This window comes from Bidens hawaiensis, unplaced genomic scaffold (genome assembly GCF_021521415.1).
Source record: "Bidens hawaiensis isolate Kalapana, Puna unplaced genomic scaffold, B.hawaiensis_p1.1 tig00007738_1, whole genome shotgun sequence".
Lineage (NCBI taxonomy): Eukaryota > Viridiplantae > Streptophyta > Magnoliopsida > Asterales > Asteraceae > Bidens > Bidens hawaiensis.
Window position 1 is genome coordinate 977,569 of NW_027491537.1, and position 13,111 is coordinate 990,679.

The 13,111-nt window shown below is 36.6% G+C and overlaps 2 protein-coding genes across 2 annotated transcripts; both read right to left on the bottom strand.

The window, feature by feature from the left end:
- Window positions 1-4,710: 4,710 nt before the first annotated feature.
- LOC143635903 (uncharacterized) lies at window positions 4,711-5,028 on the bottom strand. The gene has a single exon (XM_077103617.1). It carries the CDS (start codon window positions 5,026-5,028, stop codon window positions 4,711-4,713), a length of 318 nt encoding a protein of 105 aa, XP_076959732.1.
- Window positions 5,029-7,382: 2,354 nt separating this feature from the next.
- Window positions 7,383-12,311, bottom strand: LOC143635921 (transcription initiation factor TFIID subunit 12-like). Its single transcript, XM_077103632.1, has 8 exons — window positions 11,840-12,311; window positions 9,415-9,579; window positions 8,767-9,294; window positions 8,627-8,701; window positions 8,110-8,188; window positions 7,962-8,026; window positions 7,840-7,875; window positions 7,383-7,762 (listed from the first exon to the last, which is right to left on the bottom strand). Exons 1-8 carry the CDS (start codon window positions 12,308-12,310, stop codon window positions 7,709-7,711), a joined length of 1,473 nt encoding a protein of 490 aa, XP_076959747.1. The 5' UTR covers window position 12,311; the 3' UTR covers window positions 7,383-7,708.
- Between the last annotated feature and the right edge of the window lie 800 nt (window positions 12,312-13,111).

Consider the following 13,111-nt stretch of genomic DNA (forward strand, 5'->3'; position numbering starts at 1 on the left):
ATATTTCCTAAGTTAAGTATTCTTATATGAAGGAAAATAATTAAAACTCCATCCCACATTGGAAGATGTAAGAAAGTGGAAGCATTCCACTAAGGTATAAATAAGAAAGATGGAATCCATCCCACATGGAAAGTGGTAAAGAAATGGAAGCTCTTTATAAGGAAGAGAATTTCCATAGTTATATTCTTTTATGAATACCATGCACCAAGTAGTCCTAGCGGAGGGTGCGTAGCACCCGACGCACACGCGCACGGGCTCGGGCTCGGGCGATTGCGAGGGGCGTTAAGCGCAATGTGGCGCTTTGATGGCGCATTTCGCACGCTCGCATCGCCGCGAGCCGCTTTGAGAGCCGCCTTAGTATTTTTGGACAACGAGGGTTAGACCAGATATGACACGTTACTAGAGTACATGCATCGCGCTACGCGATGAGTCCAAAGGGACGGCCATCGCGTACCGCGATGGGCCGTAATGAGTCAGCAACACGTGTCGCACTCCGGCGACACGTGGCAGAATGTGTCAGACCACATGGCGACACGTGTCAGTCGCGATACGCGACGGAGTCAGGAAAGGAGCCCATCGCGTACCGCGATGGGACTCATTTTCAGCTATAAATAGAATGGGCTACGGCTCATTTAAATACACCCACAGCCACTCTCTCTCTAGAATTTCACTCTCTCTACCTCGGTTTACGTGACAAGCACCGTTTTGCGTGCCACCAACCCAACAAATAACACATCGTAATCCGTGTCAAATACCCGGTTTTTCCTCGAAGTGCGTGCCACTCAAAGTAACCCGACATCCATTCTCGAAGTACGTGCACGACCCGGCGACACGTGAACATCGCCTTGATTTGCGTGCCAAGGAAAATGGATCAAGAACGCTTCGATAGACGTGCATATAAAGTAGAAGTGCTGCCCGTATAAACTTAAGAATATCTAACTCCGAATAATGTGCGAGGTAAGGGGTTCTGCCTAAGTTATTATTTTATTATTATTATTATAAATGGCTTAGACCATAGTCGAGGGTATAGCCCGAACCTTGATTACGATTAAGAATAATATAACTTTTGTTAAGCGAAGGTTATAGTCAAAATAGTATTTCTTTAATATTAAGAAATATAATATTCAAAGAGTATAGTTAAATAATGTTTCTCCTTGAAGAAGAAACTCAGTATAGACGTTTCTTCCTGAAGAATAAATGTAGCATATAATTGGTAAAGAAGAGGACTAAATGTCCAAATGTTTTATAGGTCCGAGGTAACAAAACAAGAAGAAGAGAACATAAAACAGGAATTAGTATTAGAAACTGACTATAAACAGAAAAGGTGAATACGCCCCAAACCTTTTATATTGAGTCAGAATATTTGCATAGGATTTACGAATCCTTAAAACTTTGTGTACAATAATAAGAAACGGACACTCTGATTAAGAGTATATATGTGTCTGGATCCAAACATACATGGTGACTCGGCATTTCCCCGAGGCCATGCATATCATCAACATGCCTCTGAAGGTCTACGGGACTGTTCAGAGAAATGATATTGTGTATATAACTAATTGTACATGGTACTTCGGGTAATTTGAACCCAATTTAGTTGGGTGCCTAATAAGTAGTCACAAAGGTATTATTGTTGGTTTCACAAAGGTATTGAAAAGAGATTTTAGAGTCAGCGTTATTCACCAACTTTGTGCTGACGTATTTTCCCACCCATGTTACAGGGAAACAAGAAATGTTAGAACATACAAGCAAGAAGGAATAGAAGATTGGAGTTATAGTCATTAGATACTATCTGATGGCTCAGATATTTTATTTCAAAATATTACAAAGAGTTATGTTTTCTAAAGAAATGTATTGTAAACGATCGACGGGTATTTAAACCCGACTTTTTAATAAGTTTTCAAAGTAATAATATTTTATTAAAGACTTTCGCTGAAATAAAACCCGCAACTCTGATTTATTTACAAAACATGTACCAACTTGTGGTCACACGCCTAGGCCCTAAAGTGGGGTGTGACACATAACTTGAAGGGGATGACAATGCAATGTGGTACTTTTGGAATTAATACGTTCCATGTTTACCGAGGCGCTCATTATTTGTTTTACAATTTGTTCATGGAGAAGTTCGAGTGGAGTCGATGGCTCGAGAACTTCAGGATCTTGATGAAGTTCGGCAACATCTAATGGTTCATTTCTCCAATATTCAAAGTTCCATGAATATTCAAGCTGCCAAGAAACGTCGGGACACACAATTTTCAGTTGAAAAATGGGTTTATTTGAAGCTCAAACCGCACCACCAACTCTCTGTTACAAGTCGTATTCATCAAAAGTTGGCTTCTACAAATTTTGGTCCATTTCAAATTGTTGAGAAGTTGACTGCTACATTTGTTGGTACTTTCTTTCCTACAAACCTATTGGGTATTCATTGGAGGTACAAAACTACAAATCCTGTTGAGTTAATTGTTGGATCATATCAGTTGTGGGTGGTGCATGGGCAGGGTCGGCCACCAGACGGCGCAGCTGATCCAGTCTTGAGGACAAGACTTTTTTGAAGGGGAGAGTAATGATAGGAATCATGTTCGAGTTTAGTCCTAATTGTCATTTGTCTATTTTGGGAGGGGGTTAAGTGTAATTATATTTCTATAAATAAATATCAATAGCCAATAGGGAGAGGAGAGTATGTTTTATGTTTAAGATGGCATTGCCATGGCTCCCGCGAATGTGGTGAGAGAGGGCTAGGCCCGGGAATATCTTGTAATCTTTCTTTACGTTTTCAATAATATAACCGTTCTTTCTATTTATCTCTACTATCTTATCTAAATCCAATCTATAACATATCAAACCCTATCATAATGAAACTTGGATTTTAATAATTCAAACCATGACACATTGGCTGATAATAATAATACATACTATCGTTTTAACTACTTACAGGTTGTTCTAGCTTCCATTTTTATTGTTAAAAGACAATTCCAATAACATAATTGTCATTGATTTACATTTGTTTGGCTCGATGTCGCTCACAGTGATGCTTTTGAACTAAATGGAGAAACACATATGAGCGAAAATCGAGTGGAAATCAAATATTAATTGATTGTACGTTTATGCATATTATACCACTGGGGTTGACGTTAAAAACAAAAGCAAAAGATAGGAGTGTCTGTGGCTAACTTGATAGTATGGAATATTATCACTGGTCGGTGAGTCATAGTTTGAAGTATCATAATCCAATTTTCCTTTTAATAAAACTAATAAAAAGAAGCTCTTCCAAACTATGTTATACACTTATATTTTTCTCTTCTTTATAACACATCCCATTATATTCAAATATTCAATGGTGGATAGTGGATACACATTTTTTTTTTGTAGTGAGACGTAAAATAACATGGTTCATTAAACATTTCAATATAATATAAAAAATACCTCAATTACAATTGTCCTTTACATTGTTTCGTCTTTTGAAAATGCTTAATTGCGTCTTCATTAATATCATTGAGAAGTTCATCTATTTCTACAACACTAATTACGCAAGTATTCAAGAAATTAAATATGTATTCAAATCAAGTTATCAAAAATTAACATAGAGAATGCATTTTTTTATATACTTAAAGGTGGATGTTCAAATGCTACTTCAAATATACTTTTATTCTATGTACTCCGTATCGAATGTATGCAGTTATATTGGAACTGTAGAGGTGCACAAATCGGTTAACTGGTTAACCATTAACCGGTTAATATACTAACCGGTGTTTTGGCAGGAATAAACCGGTTAGACCGGTTTTTTGGGTTGGGTAATAATCGGTTAAACCGGACCAATTAACCGGTTAATAACCGGAAAAAACCCGATTTTTATAAAATAATAATAAAAAAATCGGTTAACCGATTTATAACATGTTTTGAAATCAATAATATAAACCGGTTTCTAATTGGTGGCTAGGATCAGTTAGTAACCGGTTAGGATTGGACCGGTTAGTAACCGGTTAACCGGCTTTTGTGTACACCTCTTATTGGAAGACAAAATCACAGGGTTCATCTAGGAAGAGGTAATTTGCATATTTTCTACTTGGGCCAACTAAGTTAGTTTGCATTCTGGTTATATCGTTCAGCTCGTTGGTTGCAATTTATTGATCCGAAGCAGGCCCATTGGTTCCCCCAAAAGCCCACTTAAATTTCGAAATTAGTAATTTAGTAATTCTAAAATATTGAAAAAATCTAGAAGAAATCAGCTTATACAATAAGTTGTTTTTTTTAATTTTAAAAAATGGCCATTTTATATTAAAACAAAAGACACAATATTAGTTATTATAAAACGATTACAATAAAGTGACAGAACAACGGGCAACAAGCTGCGCCGCAAACCCCTTTTGAATAACAATGTTAATCCTACTAAAAACGAAGCTTTAGGACCTAGGAGCCGAGAGTGTCCGTGTACGACACGTTTAACCCTACTTAGAAAATCCACAGCCTCTGGGGTCACAAAACCAAATTTAAAAAGATTCTGCAAACTTATTGTAAAAAGAAAAAAAACAAAAATTACTTCATTTCCATGGAAGGATAAACAACTTTATTTACATAAACCAAGCATTAAACGGAAACAAAAAAGGGTGCTGCTAAACATAACCTCTCTCCCAAACTTAGGGGTGTGACCCGTCATTTTCTCGGGGAGGTGTTACGAATAGATGCACCCAGCAAGAAAACATTCATAGCACTAGTCTACCGATTTTTGAAAGGCGTAATCTTGATGACAAGTCCGGGAAACACATCATCTGGATCATGAATATGTGGATTTTCTTCAACAATATAAGGATCACCACACTTGTCACCAATTGTATGCAACGTCTCCCCTTCACGAACGACATAAATCTCATCACACGGCCTATAATCAACATCTGTTTGAACCCGTTTCACAATTCTTTCATTTTCCGTAGTAGACGACTCGCAACAACTTAAAACCAACATTACTACCAAGAACAATGAGCAGTACATTGAGAGTGTCTCGGCCAATGTAGTCGATGAATGAACTCTAGCCATGATGTTTGATGATACTATGTTTTCGGGTTTTAGGGGGGGTTTATAGGTAGGGATTTTAGGTTGATTAGGAGGGGAGTTTGGTTGTTGGAGTTGGTGTGGTGATGGAAAAACAAAGGGATGGAAGTTGAAGTGGTTGTTTTCAATGGGGTAGATAAATGTCAATTTTTGTTAAAAAAAAAGATGAAAAAAATAGAGGATGCAATGCAAGTATTAATTGAGCCCAAAGGTTGGTTTAACTTCTTTAATCGAATGGTTGAGTGACTCCTTTCAGTTCTTGGTGGTGTAGGTCAACTGCAAAATAATACATAAAGTCAAATGTTGATGGAGTCAAATAATGCTAACAAATGATTATAAATTTATAATACTTTCTATTTCATGTTTCTTTTAGTGTATCATATTGGTTTTGTTAGCTTTGTGTTTTCTTAGTGTTACTGTCTTTGGATATATATCAACTAGGGGTGGCAATCTTGACCCAAACATTTCAAATGGGTCATTTTGAGTTGTTTTAAAAATTAAATGAGTTGATTTGGGTAAAAGGTTTTAACTAAATGGGTCAATATGAGTCATTTTAAATTCCATCCTTTTATTTTTGGGTCAAAATAGGTTTACAAGTTCAAAGAATTGGGTCGATTTGTGTTAGCGTCCTAAGGAAATGTGACAGGTCTCGGATCGGAACGGCTTTTCATACAAGACAGGTTTCGACACGAAACGGGTTTCAGATTGGAACGTGTTCAGTTCATGTTTCAAGCCAACACGAGTTTCACCCGTGACAGGTTGGGTTTTGGTTTCTTTTTGGTCGATTCGGGACTCGTTTTTGTCCGTTTTTCGGTTTCGGTTCGATTCTCGGTTTTTTTTATGGAACGAGGTCAATGTAGGAAACATTTTAGTGTTTTTACTTTTTTTGTTTATGCTTTATATTTTGAGTTACAATTTTTTTATTATTATTTTTGAATATTTTTTTGAGAGTTTTTGATCATTATAGAAACCCCTAAAAAATAATAAAAAAAATCATAACTTAAAATATACACAAAAAACAAAAATTTTAAAAAAACTAAAATGTTTCCGCCATTATTCCCGTTCATAAAAAAAATAAAAAAAATAAAGAACTCGAAACCCGGTTCGACCCTAACCTATTCCGACCCAAACCAAAACAACCCTTTTTTTAATTAACCCGTTCTGACCCAAACTCATTCTGACCCAAACTCGTTTTGACCCATGACTCATTTCAACCCATGACTCGTTCAACCCGACCCAACCCATTTGCCACCTCTAATATCAACTAATCAAAAACATAAAGAAGGTATTTTCTATAGTATCGGACATGCTATAAAAATGACATTTTTTTTAACGTAATAAGGTGTTGGTTACATGGTCTTTTCTGAACCAAACTTTGATTCATAGTCATGAGATTCATAAAATTGAGAAGAAGATGAATAAACATGACTAAATAGTAGTATATTTATGGAATATGTTATTTTAGTATTTCTAAAAGTGGTTGTATGTATGTAAACTTTAATAATATAACTTGAATTTTTGATAAAAACTAAATAAACGTTACTTGTAAATTATCCATATAAAAACACGTACTTTAAAATATAAAATATCGAATGTAACTTTGCAGATGAATGGATTGATAAATACGAAACACCAAGTTCACTAAAATTCTTTCAAACTCGAGATTAAAAGGTAGACATTGCATACCGTGTTGTGATTAGATAGTTACTTTAACAATTTGGACGATTCTAGAGTCTCGACCACTCGTCATATGAAATAAATGATATATCATTCCATATTCAAAAAACATCAACATTTTGGAAACATAATCTATGATTTTGCCAATGATCTCCGACCCAAGTAATAAATATGAAATGATTGGGTGAATTAGTCACCCTCACTAATCTAAATGGTAGTTCAAAAAAATCTAGAAACATATTAGATTGCGACACAGAACTAGAAATGACAAAAAGGTTTAAAACCTAACTTTCTAACATCAATTAAAGTAAGCCACGTTGTCGTGCAAATCACTTTTTTGTCTTTCTTTTTTTGAAAACATTTATGAGAAGAAAGAGGTTACTCAAGTTTGTTTTTCTGACAGCTTTGTGTTCTTAGCTAGTGCTAACCGCGACCGGCCATAATGTCCATTCAGTTTGATAGGACGTGGCGATTTCATCATGAACTGGCCGGTTTTGGTTGGTTGCATACAGACCAGGTGACCTTATTCATTGATAGGATCGGGTTTCAATTTTTTCAGTTTATACAGCTGACAAGATCTTAGCTCGAGAGCTCACGTAGAGCGCCTTTGACAACGTATATACAAAGAAATTGATAGTCAGAACTCAGAAAGACGAGGGGTGAAACTACTTTAAAAACATATATTTTCAACATCCGTAAACAACCGCTCTTTTGAGTGTTTTATATCACCATATTCAAATACTCATACGCCAGCTGAAATCGCTATCTACTTAAAATACAACGGAAACTAAACCAAGATAGATACTATAATTCAAAACTTAAAATCTTCAAAAGCATAAAGCCAAAATAACCAGCAGGCATGCACTAACAACTTTTCATCAAATCTACAACACTAAACTTATGCGGTTTCTCAAACCTTTGGGTTTGGGGAGCCGATTACAAGACCGGGCGCCTTTGCTGGATGACCTTTAGCCCCACCACCAGTTTGTCACCCCGAACTCTTTACACTTGGTGTCTCAGCAGCAGTAATTGACTTCTTTATCTACAATTATTTTGCAACGACCTAATGTGTTAGTTATGATTAAAAAACAATAAAATAATTACATAAAAAGTACAAACCACCGCCAGACGCTCTCGGTGAACATCATTTCCAAACTGAAACCAAACATCAATAACTCAAAAGGTAATAAAAAAAGTCCTTTTTTATTAAAATAGAAATGCAGATGAATAAACAGTCTTACTGGTTTCTTGTAGCACTTAATTTCATCACCGCTGAACCCGGGAAGATTCATGTTCCAATTTTTTTCTGAAACAACCATTTAAACCTTATTGCCAATATCATAATTCTCAAAAAAAATAAAATATTTGATTAAATTCTATGATTCTAACCTAGATGAAGAAGAATGTCCTTTGACTCCAGTGTATTTGACTTACGATGCTTGGCTAAAGAACACGCAAACGTTGTAACCTAGAAAAAAGAAATTATAATTTTAGCTACGATAAACTAATTGCACAGATAGTCCCTGTGGTATGCACTGATTTTGGTTTTTGTTCTGAAAAAATGCATCTTCAGTTCATTAGTTTGCAGATTTGTAACAAAGATGGTCCCTAATATAGATGGAGGTTAAGTTTGACTGTTAAGTGATTGTAAGCTGACCAAAATGCCCCTAAGGATAGGGGTATTTTTGTCATTTGTTCAAATTTAACAAACAAAATAACCTCCATTTATTTTAGAAACCCTTTTTTTGTAAAAATTCGCAAACTAATAAACTAAAGGTGCAATTTTCAAAATAAAAACCAAAATCAGTACATACCATAGAGACGATCCATGTAATTAATTCTAAAGTAATAAACTAAATTGCAGATGTTTAATCTTTGCTCTACATGTAAGAGAAATTGAACTCACAGATTCGACGAAATCATCAGCAATATCAACAAGAATGTCTTCCACTTCAGGATCTAACCGTTCAGCTGGATCAATCTGTTCACAACATGTGGTCAAAAAATGGTCAACAGTTTTGAAAGTCAGCACAAGAAAGCGGTTACCTGAGAAACTATCTCTTGGATGCTTCTTTTGCTTATAATCCTGGTACAAGACTCCGTGGGCTCCACAGCAGGTGGCGGTTTGTTAAACGCGGGCGGTGGTGCGACCGGGCTAGATTGACTGATACCAGGAGCAAACGGTCTTTGGTTACCCAACCCACGATTCCTTGCCATCTGCTGTTGATGGGCCAGACTTTGTGGGACCCGCGATGGTGGTAACGAGTAATGCTGATCTTGTGACTGCTGTGACAGTGAAGACGGTTGCGAATGCAAAGATGAGGATGTTTGAGGCTGCTGTGTAGATGCTGGCATGGCGATTTGTTGCTGAGGTGGTAAGTGGGACCTCTGCTGCAATGTTGGAGGGTTCATTTGTGGTCTGAAAGATGCAGGTGGTAGTGGTGGTTTTCCTTGTGCTCCAGAGGATAACCATGGCTGATTATGAGGCTGTGTGTTTTGTGGTGTGTTGTTAGGTGCCGGTGACGCTGATGATCCTACTGATGGGTGTCTTAAATGACTGTGATCTTGAAAATTCTATATATTTTTGTCACATAAGAAAACACATATTTAAATACTACTTATCATGAATAACATATAGCGGTAGATATATGATAGTTAATATGAAATTATGAGACAAAACTGAAAGGTACTGACTTGTGTGGTTGGTGATTGATTACTAGCACTTGTTTGTGGTCTAAGGGAAGGTGGCATAGGTCTCTGTGGATGTGGCGCAGGGACTCCAGTTGGCCTCAAAGAAGAACCGGAACCAAGAGACCCCATCATTCCTACACCCTGCATTCCAGATATTGATGGCCTCACCTATACAATTAAAATACAAAATCAACAAACTTACACTGTTAGCATAAATAAACACTAACATAAGTAGTCAATATCAAATAGGGATACGCAATAACCTAACCATGAACCAAAAATCGGTGTTTTTTTTGTACCCCTGGTTAAAGAATTTAACCAAACCGAACCATTCATATTTTCATATATTTCTGTCTTTTATACTGCCGTTGCATGTATTTCATGTTTGATACCTCCATTTCATGTATTTATGGCTTCATTTCATGTTTTCAAGCAAAAATTTTAGACCATGTCTGTTATTAACCAAAATTGATCGACAAACCAAAAACTAACAAACTAACCAAATAAACAGAACTGATTAACCAAAAACCGATTGGTTAACAAACTAGATAAACCAATGACTTCGGTTTTAGTTGAGGCTAATAACCGAAGCAAACCATTAAATGAAATTGAAACAAAAACCGAAGAAACCGAACCGAACCAGTAACCGAATTAGCCGAAAATCAGTTATCGGTTTTTTGGTACCGTTGGTTAACCGAATTTAATCAAACTGAATCATTCAAATTTTCATATATTTCTAGCTTTTATACCTCCATTGCATGTATTTCATGTTTTATAACTATATTTTTTAAGCAAAAATTTTAGCCCAAGTTTGGTTAATACTCGAAATTAACCGAACCCAAAACTGACAAACCAACCATATAAACTGAACCAATCAACCAAAAACCGATTACTTAACAAACTAAATTAACCGATAGCTTTGGTTTCGGTTAAAGCTAATAACCAAACCGAACCGTGCACACCCCTAATTTCAGATAACAATTTTAATGCTGGCATAAGTAACTGCTAACATAAGCAGTCAATTTCAGGTAGGGGCGAGCAATAACCAAACTATTAACCAAAACCAAACTGAACTAACCGAAAATCTGTAATCGGTTTTATTTTGTACCCTTTGTTAACTGAACTGAACCATTCATACTTTCATATATTTCTAAGCAAAAAATTAGCCCAAGTTTGGTATTAATTGAAACGATGCCAACGAACTAACCGAATAAACCAAACAAATTAACCGAAAACCAATTGGTTAATAAACTAGATTAACTGGTATCGCTGATAAATGAACTGAGCAGTGCAAAGTGCAGACCCCTAATTTCAGTTAACAAATTGGACCTGAGGCGTGCTGGTACTGTACGCACCCCTAATTTCAGTAAACAATTTCATGAATTTATGCTTCCATTTCATGCATTTCAAAGCAAAAAAGTCAGCCCAAGTTCAGTATTAATCAAATTTAGCCAAACCGAAAACTGACAAACAAAATGAGTAAACCGAACCAAAAACCGAAAAACTAATCAAATAAACATAACCAATTAACCCAAACCGACCGGTTAATAAACTAGATTTAACTCCTGTCTTTGGTTTCTATTGAGGGTGGGTAATAACTGCCATGACCAATCTTGACATTTCTATTTTGGAACAGGAATGAGATATGAATTAAGAATTTAAGATTATCAAGCTGTGATTGAATTACTCATCTAACAGTGATTATAAATAGAAGAGATTATGCATTGGCCATTAACAGTGATTATAGTCAACAACCGAAAAACTAACCGAAAACCAATTAGTTAATAAACTAGACTAACCAAAAACTGGTTGGTTAATAAACTAGATTAACTGATGAGTTCTGTTTTGATTGAATCTAACTACCAAACTAAACCGAGACCCGACTAACTAACCGAATGAACCGAACAGATTAACCGAAAAGCAATTTGTTAATAAACTACATTAACCAATGTCTTCTGTTTCAGTTGAGGCTAATAACCGAACCAAACCAAACCAAACCGAAATCCGATTGGTTACTAAACTAGACTAACCAATAACTTCGGTTTCCATTCAGCTAATAGCAAACCAAACCGTGCACACCCCTAATTTCATGTAACAATTTCAACAATTTGGTACCCTTGTTAATCGAATTTAATCAAACCGAACCACTCACATTTTCAAATTTGATATATTTCAAGCCTTTATACCTCCATTGCATGTATTTCTAGTAAAAACTTTAGCCCAAGTGTGGTTGTTACTTGAAATTAACCGAACCGAACCAAAAAGTAACAAACTAACCAAATAACCAATTGGTTAATAAACTAGATTAACCAACAACTTATGTTTCGGTTTCAGCTAATACCAAACCAAACCAAACCGTGCACACCCCTAATTTAGTTTCAGGTAACAATTTAATAATAATCAAAAATACAAAACAATTAGGGGAAACCTGAGGAGTGGTGGTAGTGGGTACAGAATCAGGTGCATTAACATTCCCACCGCGCCCGAACTGCGAGCCGAACGAAGGGGGAGTCAACGAGGAAAACGAGGAGGGCGGCTGGGGCGAGGGATGGGCGGGGACACCAAGGGCCATTCCGCCTCTCTGGGCGGGCGAAATTGAGGAAGAGGAGGCGGTGGAGGAGTGATTGGTCATGGAATTGAAGTGTGAGAATGGATGGTATGGGCGGTTGAATGGGCTTCTGGACAATGGGTTTAATGGTTGTGGTGGTAAGGGTAATGGTTGGGATGTTGGGAGGTGGTGGGTTGGGTGTTTAGGGTTTTGGGGGAGTGGTGGGAGTGAGGGTGAGGTGGTGGTGGTTGTTAGGGGTGGTGGTTCGGGTGAGGGTGAGGTGGTGGTGGGAGGTGGAGCGGTGGTGGTTGATGGTGGTGGTTCGGATGATGTGGGTGGTGGTTGGTCCATTGTGGTGAGGGTGGTGTGTTTTTGGAATTGTGATTTGGGTTTGTTTATGAAGGGGTCTGTCTGTCTTAATATTTTCATTAATATTTTCATTTCGGCTTATGACTTCATTCGGGTTTTCATCTCACCGTGTGTCACGTAGAGAATTGTATTCTTGTGACGATACAACGACTGTCAAGTGCCAGTCGGCGGTATGATTTTCCGGAGAAACTCTCAAACCAAATTCTGAAGTCAGTGTGAACCTGGTTAAGATAACATAGTGTGACCATTTTTTTACCAAGCAGATCTCTTGATTAATTTTTTGTAACCAATATTCTTAATATATTGTTTTCAATAGCCATGATTATTTACATGGGCTAATGTAATAGGTATAGCTGGGTCTTGGATGGTTGCCCACCTCACCTCTCGTCTCTTCCTTGGACCGACCTTGTATGCGTGTATGGATGAGCGGGTACCGATATCGGTTTTTCTCATCTCTACATGCGTGTTAGTGATATGCTCAACCGAACACAACACATGATGCGAGAGTATCGAAGATCTATCTTTTATTTAATTTTCTATATTATATATTTAATTTTATTATTATCTTTAAATCTTGTTTAATTTTTGAAGTCTTTGATTTCCTAGTATGTAGGATTAAACCTAGGAGATTTATGTTTTCTTTTTTTAAGATGTTTATTTGTATTTTGAAGATTTGACTGAATATTAAATTAAAGAATATTGTTTTTGGAATTTATGGTTTAGTTTATCGATCTTCGATTAGCTAAAGTGTCACTATTTGAATGTTTCTGTTCCGAATCAACA

Coding starts and splice junctions, on each gene's coding strand:
- LOC143635903 (XM_077103617.1), bottom strand. CDS start 5,028: ATGGCTAGAGTTCATTCATCGACTACATTGGCCGAGACACTCTCAATG.
- LOC143635921 (XM_077103632.1), bottom strand. CDS start 12,310: ATGGACCAACCACCACCCACATCATCCGAACCACCACCATCAACCACC. Junction 8,702..8,766: donor TCCAAGAGATAGTTTCTCAG/GTAACCGCTTTC, acceptor TGTTGTGAACAG/ATTGATCCAGCTGAACGGTT. Junction 8,027..8,109: donor GGACATTCTTCTTCATCTAG/GTTAGAATCATA, acceptor TGGTTGTTTCAG/AAAAAAATTGGAACATGAAT.